The sequence below is a fragment of the Zonotrichia leucophrys genome, chromosome 27 (genome assembly GCF_028769735.1).
Source record: "Zonotrichia leucophrys gambelii isolate GWCS_2022_RI chromosome 27, RI_Zleu_2.0, whole genome shotgun sequence".
Lineage (NCBI taxonomy): Eukaryota > Metazoa > Chordata > Aves > Passeriformes > Passerellidae > Zonotrichia > Zonotrichia leucophrys.
In genome coordinates, this window is record NC_088196.1 from 3,339,494 (window position 1) to 3,359,201 (window position 19,708).

General features: G+C 48.2%; 1 protein-coding gene across 1 annotated transcript; it reads left to right on the forward strand.

Moving 5' to 3' along the window:
• The first annotated feature begins 35 nt into the window (after positions 1-35).
• On the forward strand, positions 36-19,276 carry DNAJC7 (DnaJ heat shock protein family (Hsp40) member C7). Its single transcript, XM_064733951.1, has 14 exons — positions 36-259; positions 7,602-7,690; positions 7,934-8,058; positions 8,145-8,258; positions 8,557-8,631; positions 10,706-10,824; positions 12,381-12,534; positions 14,003-14,167; positions 15,188-15,279; positions 16,744-16,817; positions 17,111-17,257; positions 17,494-17,646; positions 18,085-18,147; positions 18,430-19,276. Exons 1-14 carry the CDS (start codon positions 36-38, stop codon positions 18,465-18,467), a joined length of 1,632 nt encoding a protein of 543 aa, XP_064590021.1. The 3' UTR covers positions 18,468-19,276.
• Positions 19,277-19,708: the final 432 nt, after the last annotated feature.

Sequence of the window (19,708 nt, forward strand, 5' to 3'; positions counted from 1 at the left end):
GAGTTCCGCCTCCCTCCCGGTACCGGCCCCTCCCGATGCCGCCGCCGCGCTCCTCCGCGGGCGCCCCCTGCCGGTCGGGCCCCGCCCCGCCCTACCGGCGGAGATCCCGCCCGTTCCGGCCCTCGCCCCGCCCCGCCCCGCCCCGGTCCGGCCCAGCCCCGCGCGGTAAGATGGCGGCGGCGGCTGAGGCCGAGTGCGATGTGGTCATGGCGGCGCCCGACGGGCCCGGCGAGACCGACAGCGACGAGGAGGCGCGCAGGTAGAGCGGCGGCCCGGGCGGGGAAAGGGCGGCCCCTGTCCCTGCCGGTGGGCGGGCCGCGGCCCGGCGGGGCTGCAGTGCCGCAGGGCCCGGGGCCGCGGTGCTCGGCAGGGCCGGGAGCGCGCCCGGGGACTGCGGTCGGTGCCGGCCCGGGCGGACCCCGCGGGCACAGCCCGGTGTGCAGGGCCGGCCGGGAGCGGCGGCGCTCCGCAGCGGGGCCCGGCGGGCCGTGACAGCCGCGGGCCGCACGCGGCGGGGCCCGGGAGCCGCCGCCGGGTTTGCGGTGCGGTGCCGGTGTGTCCCGGTGAGCTCCCGGGATTAGAGCAGCCACCCGTTACCGGGGTGTGCCAGCAATGCGGTTCACACCCGAGGCTACACACCCGCGCCGGTGTCGGGCAGCGCGTCCTCCCCCTCGCTGAGCGGGGAAGGATTAAACTCGTGGGAAGGGGAGGCTCCAAACTCCTCAACCTTTTGCTGCTCCATCACCGCATTGCCCTGGTTCTGCTCCGTTTGAAATCTGTGGGTTCTGCTCTGCCCTGCCTTGCTGCGGATAACGGGAGTGCTCCATCATCCCAGAGCTCCCGGTTTGTCCGGGCCGTGCCCTGGAGAGCTGCCAGTGTCACCTGAGGCAGGGCGAGGTGGGATCCCCTCCTTTCCTGCCCATTTTCCTCTCAGGAGTGAGTGAGCTGTGGGAAGATCCCAGTCCTGGAAGCTCCACTGGTTTTCCGTAGTGCCAGGTGCTGGGTTCATCCCCCTGGAAGGAAAGAGCTGTTCCTGGAGGAGCCTGAGGCGTTTGATCTGGATGATGATTCACTACTGGAACGAAGAAGAGGAAACAAAACCAAAAGTGACCTCTGAGGAGTGGTGGTTTCAGGCTCCCATTGATGGCTAGAGGGATTCTGTGGAATTGAGGCCTGAGGAGCAGCTCCCTGGGGAGATCCTGCTGAGCAGGAGAGGAGGAGCTGCTGAGGAGGCACTTGGGGCTGGCAGAGCACGGGCATCGCCCAGCCTGTGGGGCTGGGATGGGTCTGTGTGGGCACAGCACTCCTGCCCCTGGGCAAGCAAAATGTGCTGTTTGAAATGGTGGAAATTCAGAGGTAAAACCCTGGCTGAAGGCACAGCTGTCTGCAGGTAGTGACCTCCAGCTCCTTTCTCCCTTCCTGCTTTCATTAAGTGCTATCACAGTGTTTCCTTTTTGTGTTCTTCTGGGAATGTTGCACCTTTCCCTTGCTGAAATGGATCCATATGGGCAGGAGCTGATTCCTTGGTATTGCTCTGGGGGAGCCAGCCCTGCACACTCTGATTTCTTTGCAGTTCTGTACATTGACCTCTTCCCTACCCCTGCCCTTTGTGTTTCACTGTGGTAGCTCAGTTGCTCTTGTGAAAATCAGAGCAATAACTGTTTGTATTGGGGAGTGGAGTTGCAGCCTCAGGAGGTGTCTGGTGTTTGTGAAACATCCCAGGCCAGGTAAGAGCTGGGTGAGCTCCACATGGGACACACTGATTTGGTGTAGCCTTTGGGGGTGTATCTATGCTCACTCCCATAAAAATCAGCAAAAATAAAGGAAAACCTTTTCAGAATCCTTATGATAATTCAGCAATGAGAGTTCCATGTTCTGTTATTTCCATTTAGGAGTAACAGCACAGCAGAATATGGATACTTTGCTCAAGGACTTACCTCTGTCCAAATGCACAATTCTGTTCTCAGTGTCTTAATAAAACTGGAAAGTTAGAAAACGAGCAAAAGGGGAGATCTGCATTTCAGAATGGCTGTAACTAATGCCCTGAAGCAGCTGCAGACATGCCAGAGGGCTCCCAGGGTGTCCAGGGCACAGGAATGGAGTGTGGTCACAGGATAATTATTGTCTGCTGCTGCCTCATGGATTGTTGGGGTCCTGGCAGAAAGTGTTGATGTAATTGTGTTAATTTTATCCTTTAGTGCACCAGTGCTGAGCAGCTGATGAGCAGGACTGGGCCACCCCTAAAAACTCCCTTGCTTCTTTATTAATTTCAAAGGTTTCTCACCCATGGGAACAGTTTTTCCCTGCTCCCAGCTGCTTTGTGAGCTTGGGCCCCTGGAGCTTTGCCAAGGAGAATTTCCTTGTCATCTTCCTGGCACCTCTGGGTTCTGGCTCCCATGCATGCTCCAGGCTGCATCTTTCTCCTCCTTCTTCAGCACTGGAGCATATGGAAGCTTTGTTTTCTTGAAAAACCTCCAGCTGCCAGGAAAATGCTGTTAGGAAATTGCAGAGCCTCTGGGATGTGTTGGTGCCTCTGTGGGGGCATCGACATTTCCCACAGCAAGGTGATGAGCATGGAGTGACCCACAGAGTCCTGGAGGTTCTGGGCCTGGCCAGGTCTGCAGGTGTTGGTGAGCACCAAGAGGTTTTTCCAGGTGCATCTCAGTGAGTTTCCTCCAGGACAGATGTAATTTCTGGCCAGTTTTGGGGCAGCACTGGCAGGAGGGGTGAATCATCTGAGGGACACCAGGTCATTCTGGGATAACCTGGAAATGACTTTCCTATTCCTGTTCTGCCTGTAAATGGGCACTTGGACTTCCCAGGTGATAAACCAGCCCATTTTACTCATCTGGAATTATTTTATGATCTCCTGATCATACCAGAAGCAGCAGAAGGTACTCTTGTAGTTGTTTGCTTCCCTGTGCATCTGCAGAGTATTTGAATATCTAACTTAGGCAGTTGCTTTATCCATTAGGGAAAGGTGATCCATACCTACACTTTCACCCTATTTCCTTAACATGAAATGTGCTTTTTTGAGGTGAATAGTAATGTAGATGCAGTTGTTTTCCCATGGAATTCCTAAACTGGTTGGCTTCCTTAATTCCAAAGAAATTGCTTCCTTCAAAAAAAAGCAGTCTCAGGCTGATTCTAGAGCCTTCCATGGGTTTTCACAGGAGTTACACTGTGGCCCTGCCAGGCAGGATGGGGCCATTGCTGGGAATTAGGTTAATTCTGAGCTCTGGGAATTACATAACAGCACAATTAAAGCTGGGGCTCGCCTGCTCTTCTCACTCGTGGCTGCAGGGAAGGTTTGGGTCAATCCTTGCATTTCTTGGGGCGTATTTTGATTCTTGTGGCTCTTTTGGCCTTCTGAGTTTGCCCTCGGTTATGAGGAACATTCTGAGGGTTTGAGCACCTTGAGGGTTCAGGTTCAGCTCTGCTGTTGAGAGGCTCAAGGCAGCCCTTTGTTATATACTGTATATTTCCATGGGTGAGTCCTTGGCCCATCCATGTAGAGATTTGTGTGTCCACACTCGGATTTCCGAGCTGGGGGCTGTGTTGAGTCTCTGCCACGGTGTCTGTGCGTTGGGGGGAGCTGATGTGCCAGGAATCAGCTCTGCTCTGCCCAGCAGGGCTCAGCAGCCTGTCACACACCAGTGTGTGTGACCACTGCCCTGTCCCAGTGCCCACACACCCTCTGGGCAAAGCACCTTTTACCTAAAATCCAACCCAACCCTCCCTCACCCAGCCCCAGCCACTCCCTGGGGTCACCAGAGAGAAGAGCTCAGTGCTTGCCCCTCATGGGGAAGTTGTAAATATATATTCCTTTATATGTAAATATATATTTCATTATATGTAATATATTCCTATATATGTAAAAATATATTCCTTTATGCCTAAATCCTCACTCAGTGTCAAACCTCACCTGAGGACAGGTCCCTAAAGTGCACTCTGTATCTTTCTGGCACAGGGAGTGTTTTGTTGCTCTTCCAAGCCCTGAAAGAAGGGAGGGGAGGGTATTGTATGTCCAGGGGCAAACATGATGGCTAATTTTAAGCTCTAGACATCTGCCTGCTGTAAACTGAATTGAGATCACCCAACTTATTTTACCCCAGTGGCTGAGTCACATCTGACAGCTGAGAATCTGGGTGGGATTTCACCCCCAAAAAATGCCTGATAAAGGCACCATGTCCTATTGATGGAAAATCCTCTGCAGGAACTGCACAAAATTGCCAGAGCATAACAGGAAAGATTACTTGGTCAGGACAGGATTTTGGAGACTTCCTTAAATGCTGGTTATTTTAGGGTTTTGCACAGTTTCATAATGGAGGCAGGCAGTGAAGTGGGAGTGAGGGTCAGGAGAGCTGGAGATGGTGACTCTGCCATCTGCTTAGGTGTTGGATTTCTGTCCCTGGTAGTATTGCCTTGGTAGGGATGTGCCAGCACACCTGGATCAAGATCTGCTGGCTTACAGATCCCTGAAGGTTCCCATGGCAGAAAATCAGGTGTCTGCAGGAGTCTCATGGGGAGCTGGAGTGGGAGGTGGAAGCCACGATCGGCACTCGAGCGGGGGCAGCGTGTGGAAGCTCTGAGGAGGAGGCAGGAGTTGTTAGGCAAGCGTGGGATTGTGTCACTGTGTGCAGCATGGCTTCTCCAAGAGCTGCTGTGCTGGGAACGAGCAGGGGCTGAGCTTGCACAGGGCACAGGGAGGAGAAGGAGCCTTGTGCTGGTTCCTCTCTCCATCCTCACAGCTCGGGTGTGCGCGGGAGCGGCAGCACACGCAGCTGCTGCTCCAATTCCTCGGTCTCCAGCTGTGCCACGAGAGGTTCAGCCTGGACATCAGGTGGAGTTTCTTCTCAGAAAGGGTTGTCAAGCATTGCCCAGGGAGCAGTTGGAGTTCCCATGTTCAAAGAATGGCTGGACATGACACTCAGTGCTGTCTGGTTGACAAGGTGGTGATCGGTGTCTTAAGATCTCAGAGATTTTTTCCAACCCAAATGATTCCATGGTGGCAGGTTCTCTGGGTGACTGGGACCAAAGTACTTCAAGTATTAGAGATGCTGAGAAATACCATAAAAGAGAAAAAAATAATTGCCTTGCTCACAAGAAGAGTCACTCCCACCAGCCCCTCCTGTGCCTGTGGGTGATGAAAGACAAGCTTCTTACCCAGCTCCTTGGTGCAGCTCCTCTGTGTTTCTGTGTCCAGCATGGAGCAGCCCAGTGAAGACACCAACCCTGTCACAAAGACACCCATTCAGCTGGGGGTGTGTTTCAGCAAAGCACGATTCTTCTTCAGTGTCAAAAGTAGCAAGTGGGGAGTGCAGGCCCCAGCAGCGCAGGAGGCAGAATGAGCTCATTCAGACCACAGCATCTGTTGGGCTGAAACAATCCCCAGTGAGATCAGGGGCTGCAGTTCTCCTTGTTGGAGCCAGAGCCATGGTAAACAAGGGACTGTGTGCTCTGGATGTCATCAGGGCACAGCAGGGCAGAGCTGCTCCTGTCCTGGTGCTGGAGCTCCAGCCCAGCCTGACAGCTCCAGCAGGTCCTTTGCCTTCATGCTGTGGAGGTGATTTGCTTTCAAAATCTTCATTGAAGGTGATTTGCTTTCAAAATCTTCATTGGAGGTGATTTGCTTTTACAATCTTCATTGGAGGTGATTTGCTTTCACCATCCTCATGGTTAAGCCTTAGGCCATGTGAGCAGCAGAAATACCTGTGCTATCCTTTCTGCCACTGTCACCCCAGGCACTGTGGCTTGTTGATACATTGATCTGTATTAAAATGCTTAAAAGGAAAACAGACCAATAAAAAAGAGTAGAAAACAGTAATCTCTGTGTGGGAGTGTTTCTCTGGCATCTCAAAGTGCCGGTGCTTTCTGAAAATTGGGAGAAAGACAACATAACCCTGGCAAAACCAATTTTCCCAGCAGTTTGTGGCAGATGGGGTGCTCTGGCAGCCAGCCTTTAGCTGTGTGTATTTGATGGTAATTCCTCATGACAGGACAGGTAAAATGGATAAAAGAACTCATGATTCAGCCCAGTGTGCTGGACAGGTTGTGGTGGTGACTCAGGTGAGTTCTACCATTAAGATTGTTCACCCATTTCTGTAGACTGTACAACACAGACCTGAGGGAAGGAGCTTTTCATAGGATCTGTGATTTTCTCTTCTATTTGTGATTACAGAAACAAGAGAACAGTGAAACTCTTTCCTGCCCAGGTTCCAAAAGTGCACAAGTGCTGGGTGGTTTTTCCACTGTGTTCAGATATTTGATCTGTAATATTCAAAACAGGTGGTTGTGTTTGGAAACATTTTAATCATGCAGGGTTTGCATCCTGGTGTTTGTGATATGGATCCATCCCACAGGCACATCAGTGTGGCTGGGAGAGTGCAGAGCTCTGGGGCTCTGCTGGGTTCTGGCTCCTGAGGAAAAGCCAGGCTGCAGCACCTGCCCCAGGTGTGATGCTGGGAGGGCTGGGGCAGAGCAGGGATGGCACTTTCCCATCTCTTCATCATTTTCTGGAGCAGGAATGGGAGGAGCTGACCCAGGAGCCAGGACAAGGCCCTTGGGGGGCAGTGGGTGTGTGCTACCCCTTGCTCTGCCCCAGTTCTTACCCATCTCATCTCCTGCCCGGGTTTAACTCCCACAGGGCTGTGGCTGGACTCAGCTGGGGTGTAGCACACAGCAAAACTTAAAACTGAAAGTGAAGAGCACATTTCCCAGCTCCCAGTGTCCATTGTTCTGCCAGCTGGGAAATGTGTGATGGCTCAGTGAAAACAAGCCCTGCATGAGGTGGTTGTGTGGGAATGGCCAATGGCAGCCTGAGCAAGGCTGAAAACATGAGAACTTGTTCCAACACAATTCCCTTTGTTCTCTCCCAGGTCAGCCTGCTGAGCACTGCTCACATTTGCTGTTCCATCACTGTGGTGTGCTCTCCCTCTTGCCCTGTGCAGGTGAAAGGCTGGAGGGACATGAGGGAAGGGAAGGGCATTGCTTTCCCTCAGGGGAAGCTTTGCTTTCGAGAGTTTAAGGGAAGCTGCTTCAAACCATATGTTGTGTGTTTTTAAATGTCCCAAACTGTCTCTGCAAATGCTTGCTCTTGAGTGTGAGGACTATTTCTAGACCTGTTGCCAAGGCAGTGCCAGGCTTCTGTTGCAGGCTTGTACCCATATTTCTCTGATTTAGCTGTCTTTTGAATGTGGAAATTGTTCTTGGCTCTGGTTTATAAGTATGTGGGACTCCTGAAAGAGGCAGCACTGTCTCTTTTGTTCTGAGCTGCAGCCCTTTGCAGGAGAGGGCTGTTGGATGAAATCCCTATCATGGAGTTCTGCTGGACTCTGGGGGGACTCAAAGGTGGCTTTAGGCTTCTCTGGCATCCCTGTAAAATTTGGCCAGGAAATATCCCTGAGTATCCCAGGTGGAGTAGCTGGGAGCCAGCAGGAAATGGGGTGTGCTGGGCAGTGTGTGCTGAGGAGATCTCAGGAGAACCAGCTTCAATTTGGAGCATTAAACAGTTATATTGCTTGGGGGTCAAATGTTTGTCATGGTCACAATCTGTGTGGTGCTCAGTTCTTCTGAAAATGTGCTGGTTTTCTTCCTTTCAGAGAAGCAGAAGCATTCAAGGAGCAGGGAAATGCATACTATGCCAAGAAAGATTACAACGAAGCGTTCAACTACTACACAAAAGCCATAGGTGAGAACAGCTGATAATATCAATCTTTACTGAACACCATGTCTAAAACTGGAGCTGGTTGCTGATTTCAAACACACCAGTGGGGTTTCTGACAGCACATGCTGAAGGAAAACCTCTTGCCTGCTTTAATTACCTTGGGAAATGTCACCGGATCAATAATGCCAGTCAGGGCCAATGTTCTTAAGTGCCACAGATTGTGCAGCTGCTGCATTACACTGCTAATGAGTCTTGCATTTTCTCCAGACACGTGTCCCAATAATGCCAGTTATTATGGGAACAGAGCTGCCACGCTCATGATGCTGGGGAGGTTCCGAGAGGCGCTGGAGGATGCTCAGCAGTCGGTCAGGTTGGACGACAGCTTCGTACGGGTACGTGGAGAGCTTCAGGCACCTCCTTCAGCCCCTTCTCTGCACCTGTCACAGCTCTTGCAGATCCCTTTTCCCTGTGTTCCCAGGGCCACCTCCGGGAAGGGAAGTGCCACCTTTCCCTAGGGAATGCCATGGCTGCCAGCCGCTGCTTTCAACGAGTTCTAGAACTGGATCATAAAAATACCCAGGCACAGCAGGAGGTAAGGGGATCTTCTGATTGAATTGTCCCCAGGAGCTGGCCAAAGGAGAAATGGAGAGTGGTGCAAGGCAGCTGGCCCTGTGTCTCTTTCACAGGGTACATTTTCCTGGACTCTCAGTTCAGTCACTTTATTTCAAACTGATTTTAATGCTGGCAAAAGTATTCATGTCATCTGCAGTATTGGTCCATGGTCTGCAGTAGTTTTGGCTCTGACATTCAGGGATTGGCTGTTGAAATGCTGCTTGGTGGCATTTCAGAGCAGACACTGTCCTGCAGCACTGGTGTGTTCTGTCTTTCAGCTGAAGAATGCCACGACTGTGCTTGAGTATGAAAAAATAGCTGAAGTGGATTTTGAGAAACGGGATTTCAGGAAGGTGAGATTAACTTGTTTGCTGTGATCTTATCTAAAAACTGATGTGTTTGACATGGCCCAGGCAGGTGTGTGGCTGTTTCCTGGCTGGGTGTTTGGGAGGTGCTGTGCCATGTCTGTTGGAGCAGGGCTGGCTGGTGAATTGTGTCACCTCTGGAAGTGGCAAAGCTCGTGCTCCCTGAGCACTGACAAATGAGGAGGTGACTGGCTCAGGCCAACCCTCTGTCACTGTTTGCTTTGCAGGGTGAGTGGAGTCATGATTGAGCTGTTTGAGACAGATTTTGTCAGCAGCAGCATTTGATCACACTTTGCTCCTGAAATGCATATCCAGAATTCTTTCTCAACTCTTTGAAAGAAAAGAAAAAAATTTAAAAAAAGACATGCTGTGTGCCAGTGAGGGTCATACATCATACAAGGAGGAATGCAGATCTGCATGGGGCATTCTCCTTACAGCTTCCAAATCTCTCTTCCCAAGGATTGTAACAGGATGCAGCTGGTACTGAGCTGATAGAACAAGAAATGACAGCATGAAATCTGAAAGGCACCAAGCACTTCTCATGCAACTGTTTCTGTGCAGTGGATGCATGTAAGGCTCAGATTTATCCCAGAAAAGAGATTGTCCAGTACATTGAGCTCATTGTTCAGGTCACTCTTAGGCTAAGCTCAAGATTTTGGAAGGGTAAATCCCAGCTTTGTATCACCTGTTTCTGAGGAGCAAATGGGATTTGTGATCAATCTGAATTTCCTGTGTAGGAATTGGCCCTGCCTGGGCATCTGCATCTGTCCCTCACTTCCCCAGTCCCACTTCACTGACATGAAACTTGATCTTTGTTTCTGGAGAGCTGCTCCTGCCTCACCCAGGAGCCCTTGGCTCTGGAGCACAGTGCTTCCCACAGCAGGGCCGTGATGTCACGGGCTGAGGAGCAGATGAACCTTGGGGAACAATGCCCTGTTCTTGCACAGATGTCCCCACCAGAGTGCAGGCATGGAAAAGACCCATTAGCTCACCCTGCCCATGGCTGGCAGGCCAGTGGAAGATCAGTCCTTGCACTGTACTTTTTTTGTGTTTTGTCCAGTCCAAACTGTCTCAGTCTATTGAATTTCTGTCCCTCCCCACATGGCTTTATACTGCAGGAAACAGGGGCAGGATTGTCCTTCTTGGCCCTTTCTTTGGGGCTTGCAGTTTAGAAGGGTTAAAGGGATGAACTTCCTACAGGTGTTTCTTGAGTCTTGTGTAGTGCTGTGTCACAGTAACACAGCAGGTGCCTCAGAGCTTGGCACACAAAGAACAACCTTTGAAAAAGGCATGTGCTTTGAAAAACATATCAGGAAAATAGCACAACCTCTGAAAAAGGTATGCACTTCAAAAAGCATAGCAGGAAAATAGCAAAACCTTTGGAAAAGGTATGCACTTTGAAAAACATAACAGGAAAATAGTAAAACCTCTGAAAAAGGTATGCACTTTGAAAAACATATCAGGAAAATAGTAAAACCTCTGAAAAAGGTATGCACTTTGAAAAACATATCAGGAAAATAGTAAAACCTCTGAAAAAGGTATGCACTTTGAAAAACATATCAGGAAAATAGTAAAACCTCTGAAAAAGGTATGCACTTTGAAAACATATCAGGAAAATAGTAAAACCTCTGAAAAAGTATGCACTTTGAAAAACATAACAGGAAATAGTAAATCTCTGAAAAGGTATGCACTTTAAAAAGCATATCAGGAAAATAGTAAAACCTCTGAAAAAGGTATGCAATTTGAAAAACATATCAGGAAAATTTTTCCAATGCAATGTGTTTCCAGCATTGGAAATTGGAAAAGAAAATCCTAGATGGAGACAGAGCAGTGAGGTTTTCCCAGATTCTTCACACCTGAAGTCATGGTGCAGAATTTGTTCTCTGTGTGGGGCTCACTCTCTTGTGTGTGATGTTGTAGCTTAGGAAACTCAAAGAAGCAATGGAGATGGGTGTCTGCACTCACCTTCCTGATCAAACACAAACCTCAGGCACGGGCCAGCAGTTCAGAGCAGGCCCTTGGCTCTTTGCTGTGCTCAGGGCTGTGGTTTCTCCCACCCCAGGTTGTGTTTTGCATGGATCGTGCTCTGGAGTTCGCTCCCGCCTGTCACCGCTTCAAAATCCTCAAGGCCGAGTGTTTGGCACTGCTGGGCCGGTACCCCGAGGCACAGTCTGTGGCCAGGTGAGTGTCTGAGGGCTGGGCATGAGGGGCACCTGCTGGGCAATCCTGGCTCCAAGCCTGCAATAAGTGAGGGAATAGAAAACACAAATATTCCTTAGTGTGTGGTGGAGTTCGCAGGGATGAAGGAAGAGATGAGAATCTTGACTCCGTGTTTCAGAAGGTTGATTTATTATGATACCTATTATATTAAAATAAAATTATATATTAAAACTGTACTAAAAGAATAGAAGGAAAAGATTTCATCAGAAGGCTAGAAAGGAAAGGAGTGATAATAAAATCTTGTGACTGACCAGAGAATCTGAGACAGCTGGACTGTGATTGGCCATTAATTAAAAACAACCACATGAGCCCAATCAAAGATGCACCTGTTGCATTCCACAGCAGCAGATAATTATTGTTTTTCTTTTCCTCTGAGGCTTCTCAGGAGAAAAATCCTGTCAAAAGGATTTTTGATAAAATATGTCCATGACACTTAGTGCGCATTATGGGAAATGGATTTGTAGAGAACTTTTAGGGCTTGACAAAAGTTTCCATCCACATGGAAACTTTGAGACAAGAAATGCTGAGAAACTGTAAAAACTTTGAGACAGATACTGGTGAGAGAGAAATGGAGCTAGAAAAAAGTTTCAAAAGGTGGCCTTGCAAATAAGACTGGATACTTTGGAGAAATAGAACTATGAAAGGTGCATTGTAGTAGGAGCCATGAGGAGTAATTTTGGATGACTGGCTTTAAGGCATTTACAGTATGGTGTGGCTAAAGCTCATAGGCCAAGAATGTAAATTAGGAATAGTTGGCTTCTGATTGTGGTTATGTGAATTATAACAGCTGTATTGTCTCACCCTTCACATGTGACTGAAAATAAAATAAATAAAATTTAAAAATTTAAATGCCTCTCAGTTGCCCCATCTCTGAGTCAGGAAAAGGGCGTTGTCCAACAAATGTTGTGATAAGGAGGGAATGTGTGAATTTATCCCCATAAATCTTCCTAGGAAGCTGCATCCAGACCCCATTCACAACCAGCCATCCTGCTTGAGGAGGCTTCTGTCCTTTTGCCTTACCTGTACCACAAACTTGTTAAAGTAACTGGGTCCTGTCACTGTCATATTTTCTGAAAAATCCTTTTTGCTCAGGATTCTTCTCCTGAGAAGCCTCAAAGAAAAAGGAAAACAGTATTATCTCATTTGCTTCTCCTGTGTTTTGCTGCTTTGGAATGTGGTTGGAGATTGTTTATCCAACATGTGAATTATTTTGACTTAATGACCAATCAGGGCTCTGGAGAGAGTCATGGGTTTTTCAGTAGCATCTTGTTAAGCCTTCTGTCTGTATCCTTTCTCTATTCTTTAGTATAGTTTTAGTATAGCATTCTTTAATATGATATAATAACATAAAATAATCAATTAACCTTCTGATAACACGGAGTCAGATTCCTTCATTCCTCCTCCAACGGGGTGCCCAGAAAACACCACAGGGAGGTATTTTCTCAGTGGAGGGAGGTTCTTGTGGATGTCAGGAAGCAGCAGGAGCAGGGAAGATGTCCTTCATTTCTGTTTTGCAGTGACATCCTGAGGATGGACTCCACCAACGCCGACGCGCTCTACGTGCGCGGGCTGTGCCTGTACTACGAGGACTGCATCGAGAAGGCCGTGCAGTTCTTTGTGCAGGCCCTCAGGATGGCCCCTGACCATGAGAAGGCCTGTCTTGCCTGCAGGGTAAGTGGTGAAAATGGGGCTGTAAAATCACCAGGATTTGGGTTTTTTTAAACCCAACGCATAGCTTGGTTCTGCTGGATCAATCAATCCCTTCTCCCTCCCTCATCGTTGCCTTTCTGCTGGATCAATCCCTTCTCCCTCCATCATCCATGAGAAACCCAGCAGGCAAGACAGGCTGTGGTAGAGATGGGGCTGTAAAATCAGCAGATTTTGGGTTTTTTTAAACCAAACACATAGTTTGGTTCTTCTGGATCAATCCCTTCTCCCTCCATCATCCACAAGAAGGCCTGTCTTGCCTGCAGGGTAAGTGCTGGAGATAGGGCTGTAAAATTACCAGGATTTGGGTTTTTTTAAACCAAACACATAGTTTGGTTTTGCTGAATCAATTCCTTCTCCCTCCCTCATCATTGGCTGTCACTGTCATATTTTCTGGAAAAATCCCTTTGCCAGGATTTCTTCTCCTGGGAAGCTGAGAAGCCTCAGAGAAAAATGAAAGCAGTAATTATCTGATTGCTTCTCCTGTGTTTTGCTGCTTTGGAATGTGGTTTGGAGATTGTTTATCCAACAGGTGGTTTTTTGATTGAATTGTTTTATGTGTTTTGATGTGAATTGTTTTAACTTAATGACAAATCACAGCTCAGCTTTGTCAGGTCTCTGGAAGCAGGCACAAGTTTTTAATTAATATCTGGTTAAGCCTTCTGTCTGTATCCTTTCTTTATTCTTTAGTATAGGTTTAGTATAGCATTCTATAATATGATATGATAATAAATTAGCCTTCTAAGAACATGGAGTCAGATTCTCAATTCCTCCTTTGGCCTGGAGACCCAGCAAATACCACAATTGGCTTTCCCAGATCTCCAGGAGCAGGCTGTGTGTCCAACCCTTCCCAAAGACAGCCAGCTGCTGCCTCAGATAAAGCCAAGCTCCTAGAAACTGTTTCTTAGCAGATTGGGATGTTTTGAAGCAGCCTCCCCTTCACTCTTTCTTCCCTGGTCAGACAGAGGAGCAATAAAACCAAATAAATTGGTTTTAAAGGAACTCCCGACTTTCAGGTCCAATATCCAGGCCAATACCCTGACTTTCATTTAACACTGTTCCTTCATGCTCCTTCCCTGGTGTAGTCCTTCAACTGACTTTAAATCTGTTCATGTGCTCTCAAAAAGTGAACTCCTGGTCCTTTTATTTTAATCCATAAATTTACTGCACTGTCATGTTCTCTCCTTAAAAATCAGGCAGCCTTTTTCCTATGGAAGATGCCTGGAGCTGGCACTGGCTGTTCCTTAGTGCTTCTCTTGGGGGAAAGGCAAAGTGAGATCATTTCAGCTGCAAGGCTGTGACTTGTATCCTGCAGCAGTGTGTGAAACCAGAGTAGAAAAGCAGTGAAATCAGTGTCTGAGGACCCTTGTCTGGCAGAACAAGGTGCTTGGCCCCTGACCTTGTTTCCTTACTCAGGTGTGTTTCCTTTCAGAATGCCAAAGCACTTAAAGCGAAGAAGGAAGATGGGAATAAAGCATTCAAGAAAGGCAACTACAAACTAGCATATGAACTGTACACAGAGGCACTAGGAATAGACCCAAATAATATCAAAACAAATGCCAAACTCTACTGCAACAGAGGGACGGTTAATTCAAAGGTAAGGGGTGTTCTGTGGCAGGTTCTGGTTCCAAATCCCTCAGCACAGTGAGAAACCACAGATGAGTTATTCTGGAGAGCACAGGCTCCCCTGGCTGCTGGGCAGCTGCATCTCTGAGGCCATGGGCAGTGTTTCAGGCCTTTGTGCTTGCACAACACTTGGAGCAGTTCCCAACAGGCAGCAGAAACAACTCCTGCAGAAACAAAACTCAAATACTTGGGCTGCATGGAGTGGGAGGGAGAGGAGGGACGTGCTTCAGCCTTATCTTAGTCAGCAAAAAGCAGCCCTGTCTCTGTTTGTTTCCTTCCCAGGAATGAACAGATTTATTTTCCTATTCTTTTTGTAAATCATGTCTTGCTTTGTGTTTTTATGTTAAAAAAAAAAAGAAAAAATACCTAATTTACAGCCCCATGACACTTTGCTGTTGAATTTTAGTCCTGCACTGTCCAGAGAAACAGCCAGTGATGTGACAGTGCTCCCAATTCCCACCCTGTGCCCTCTGGGCATTTTTCTTCCTCAGCTGCCCCAATGTTGATGCTGCTTTCCCATACACCCCCACTTGGTCAAGAGACTGTTCCCAAAACCTGGGAAGTGGGATGAGCTGGAGGCCCACATAATGCATGTCTGACATGTTTGTGTCTGAAAACAAACAACACTTTTTCTAAAAGACTTCTTTTAAATATTTCTAAATTTTAAATATTTTTAGGTTTATCTTCCTGCCCAGGAATTAGTTTGGACACAGAATTGGGGCTGTTATCAGGAAGACTCTTGGTTTTGAGTGCATTTCTTACACAGAAACACCACACAGCTCTGCCATGTCACTGGCCAAGCCTCTGATGATTTTTTTTTCCCCCAGTGAACAAAAGCTCTGTGTTGGTGAGAAATTAGAAAAAAACCCCCTTAGATAGAGACACAGAAAACAGTGAGATTTTCCCAGATTCTTCACACTTTCCTTAGGCTGAGGGCATGGTGCAGAGTTTATTCCCTGTGTGGGGTTCACTCTTGTGTGTGATGTTGCAGCTTAGGAAACTCGAGGAAGCGATCGACGACTGCACGAACGCGGTGAAGCTGGATGACACCTATGTCAAAGCCTACCTGAGGAGGGCACAGTGGTGAGTGCACCTTGGCCCTGGGCACCTGTGGGGGCAGCTCTGAGGGACAGGATCACAAATCTGCAGCTTGACTGAATAGCAGGGCCTCACCCCCGAATTTATTCCTCTTCCTCCTTATGGTGTTGAGGAGATGGGGATGGCTCTCCCTGGCCTCTCCTGCCTGCCTGCATCTGGCACTGCCTCTTGATTTATGGCATCATTTGGGTTGGAAAATACCTCCAAAATCATTGTCTTGCCTGCAGGCTAAGTGGTGGAAATGGGGCTGTAAAATTACCAAGGTCTGGGGTTTTTTTAAACTCAATATGTAGTTTGGTTCTGCTGGATCAACCCCTTATCCCTCCCTCATCATTGCCTTTCTGCTGGATCAGTCTCTTCTCCCTCCATCATCCACAAGAAGGCCTGTCTTGCCTGCAGGGTAAGTGGTGGAGATGGGGCTGTAAAATCACTAGGATTTGGGTTTTTTACACCAAACACATAGTTTGGTTCTGCTTGATCAATCCCTTCTCCCTCCATCATCCATGAGAAACCCAGCAGGCAAGACAGGCTAAGTGTTGAAAATGGGGCTGTAAAATCACCAGGATCTGGGGTTATTTTAAACTCAATACATGATTTAGTTCTTCTGGATCAATCCCTTCTCCCTCCCTCATCACTGCCTGATGCAAAGGCACCAACCTTTCACCAGTTTCCATCTTATCAAGTGGACCAGAGCACTGAGTACCACATCCAGTTGTTCCATGAACATCTCCTGCCATGGGTGGTGTTCCCATGGTGACTCCACCACCCCCCTGGGCAACCAGTTTCAATCCTGACCACCCTTTCAGTGAAGAAATTCTTCTTCATATCTGATCTGAACAGGATTTAGGGAGGATTTGTTCTAAAACTTGACTCAGCTTACTGTGTTTATAGACACTGACTGTTTATAGATGTTCTGTGCCATGGAGTCCTTCTCTCTCCATGTCTGCAAATTTACAGTGGTTGGAAAAGAGATTGAAAAAGACCTCCAAGATCAATCTTTTCCAGCCTCCCATCTCTAATTTCTAAGCTATAGTGTGTAGGTAATGTGTGAGTAAGGCTGAGGGGTGACACACAGACATGTGTCCCTCAGAGGTGCCAGGACTGTCACTCCTGACCAGCACTGCCAGTGTGCAGCTCTGTGCCAGCCCTGACCCTGCACCAGCTTCCTGTTCCTCAAGCTGCCTGGGATCAGCTGCTGCAGCTGAATGTTGGAGTTATCAGGCTGTTAAAGCACAACTTTTGCTGCCAGAGGAGTTTTCAGTGTCCCCTTGGAGCCCAGAGGGCAGGTTCCTGTGATAGAGTTCCCCACAAGTGTCAGGGCTCCTCTGAGGTCTGATCTGCTGCAGTCCAGAGCATTTCTCTTAACCCACATCCACCCACACAGCCTTTACTGAACCCCTCTGATGTTCCTGTGAGGGACACCTTGGCCATCTGTGCTTCTTTCCACAGTTACATGGACACAGAGCAATATGAAGATGCTGTAAGAGACTATGAGAAGGTTTATCAGACAGAGAAAACAAAAGGTGAGCACAAAAGCACTCTGTGTGTGTGCACAGATTTCCCTGAATTGGCAATTTTTTTGTTGTCCCCAGCAGGACAATTTGGAAAAGCCCTCAGAATCACTGGAAATCCCTGTTTGTGGTCTGGGTTTTCTCCCAGCTCTGAATGAGATAATTCAGAAGTGATAATTCACCCTGTGTGTGGATTCAGAATGTCTGGTTTTGCTTCTTGTCTTGGCTGTCCCCTTGCATTTTGAGTGTCCTGAAGTACAAGGGATGGAATAACTCCTCCCCTCTGGTGTTGTGCTCCTTTCCAGAACACAAGCAGCTCCTAAAGAATGCACAGGTGGAACTGAAAAAGAGCAAAAGGAAAGACTACTACAAAATCCTGGGGGTGAACAAAAACGCCTCAGAAGATGAGATCAAGAAAGCTTACAGGAAAAGAGCACTAATGCACCATCCAGGTACCCCCTGCAGTCCCTGTGGGCCCTGTGCAGCCAGCACTGAGGCAGAAATGGGTATGGAAGAGGGAATTCCTGGGAAATAGCAGCTCTGAGCCCACAGATCTGCAGCAGGAGCTTGGGAGTGTTTAACATTATCCATTTGCACTGAAAATGAAACATTAACATTGGGAGTGTTTAACACTATCCATTTGCACTGAAAATTAAAAGTTTTTTCCTGCTTGTTTGTGCATCCCCAGACAGACACAGTGGAGCAAGTGCAGAGGTACAGAAGGAAGAAGAGAAGAAATTTAAGGAGGTTGGTGAAGCCTTCACCATCCTGTCAGATCCCAAGAAGAAGGCTCGCTATGACAGTGGGCAGGACTTGGAGGAGGATGGATTAAACATGGGAGGTCAGTGCTCTTTCCAACCCTCTGCCATGGCAGCCTTGAACCCTTTAGGGTCTGCCTTACCCCTAGAGCAAGCCTGCTGCTGGGAATGGTTCCATGAATTGATTTGCTTTAGTCCCTGACAAACAGTTGGGATGAGCTGAGTGGTTCTAGCTGGGAGCAGCCTGGAACACTCTGGTGGGTGTTGGCTCAGCTGGTGGGCAGAAATCTGTCACAGAATATGGGAAATGGTGTCATTGTGAGTCCCTGAATGCTGCTTCTCCAGATCCTTGGGCTGTGCCATGGCAGGTTCTCTCTGCTTTACCTGTTTGGGGTCACTGCATGGCCCTGGAGCCAGCCCTGAGTCCCTTCTGGAGCCTCAGTGAGCTGACAGCTCCTGAACTCTGGGAATGTGGTGGTTGTTTAGCTGTGCAACTCATGAATTCCTTCTCTTCCCTGTAGAATTTGATCCAAACAACATCTTCAAGGCCTTCTTCAGCGGGCCAGGGGGCTTCAGCTTTGAAGGTAGGTGAGATGTTCTCCTCCCAGCCTGGAATTGTGAGTACACAGATCCTGGGGCTCCCAGTGGATGTGCTGCTTGAGGAGAGCATTTGGCTGTTGCACAAATCTCTTTCCAAGTCCTGCCTGCTCTCTCAGCTGATTCTTCTGGGTTCCAAAGCCCCAAACTTGGGGACTCCTCCTCCTGGAACCCTGTGTGGCCTTGGCCATCCACCTGCTGCTGCTTAGGTTTGCACTAAACCAATTGGGATTTGAAAAGTCCTGATTATTTTCCATTTTCTTTTTCAGCTTCTGGGCCTGGAAATTTCTTTTTCCAGTTTGGCTAAGAAGCAAACAAACACAAATCAAACCACACATACCTGATCTGCTTCTTTTAACCTCGAGTATGGACAGCCCCAGACTCCTCCTCCATCACGTCTCGTTGTCCTTTAGAGCAGTTTCATTTCTGGGTTGGAGCCTCTGTTTGTGTGTTGTGTGTGTGAAGAGGAAACCAGCTCGGGAGGGGAAGGCTTGTGAATTTTGTTTTACTGTTTAACTTTATTAAAAAAGAAAAATTGAAAAAAAAATAAAAGCTTTGAATCTTTTGGTCCCTCCATGCTGGCCCGTGCTTTCAGCTGCTTCTGCCCCTCAACACAGAGGATTTCCTGGAATCTTCCCAGAATCTCCACATGTGTGAGGGAGAAAGAATTCCTGGTTTGTTTCTGGTTGCTTCCAAAGCAGCATGTCCAAGGTTTGGAGTAACTTGTAAGTTATCTTAATCTTTTGGAAATACTGCCAAGGCTCAATCCAGTTTTGTACAATCCCATTTCACCTGCAAGCCTGGCTTCTTGGCTCTTTTTATTTCTTTTTTTTTTTCCCATGGTTCTCCCAGCAAGGCCCATTTGGGCATTAAACTTCTGTGATAACATGTGAGCTTACAATTCTGTATCAGAGAAATGCTGCTTAGAGTTCCAAGAGCAGCTTATGTGAGAATTCCCTGTGATGCAGCTGGAATTAAGGGCTTTGTGTTCCCAAGATTGTCCTGTTTAAGGGAATATTGAATTTGCTCTGGGCTGAATTCCTTCACTGTACTTTTTTAAATTAATCCACTTGAATATTTTATATTTGTGCTAAACTTGATTTTTGTTGAGCTTGATGTGTGATTTCCTGTCACTGATCCATGCCATGGGTGAGTCTTTCAATGCCAGGTGAATTCCAGGCAGGGATGGTGGGTGGTGTGGGATGTGCAGTGTTCAGTTATCCTGGTTGTGTGGTTTTCCTCTGGCAGTGATTTACTCCTCCAAAGCAGCAAGAAAATGCAAAGTCCAGCTCTGAGCTGGCAGTCTGTGCTTTCCTCTTGTGCAGTGTCAGGGCAGGAGCTGGAGGGATGGATGAGCTGTGTCCTGCTGGCTTTGGTGTGGGGGCACTGCCTGGCAGCAGTTTGATTTTCACCTAAAAGGTGATTTTACAGCAAAGCCTCAGCTGGGAGAGAACTCTGCTTCTGGAATGGCCCCTTTTCTGCACAGCTTGGTCCAGGTGCCTGTGTGAGCTCCTGTCTGGTGGCTTCTGGAGCTTGGTGCTGTCAGGC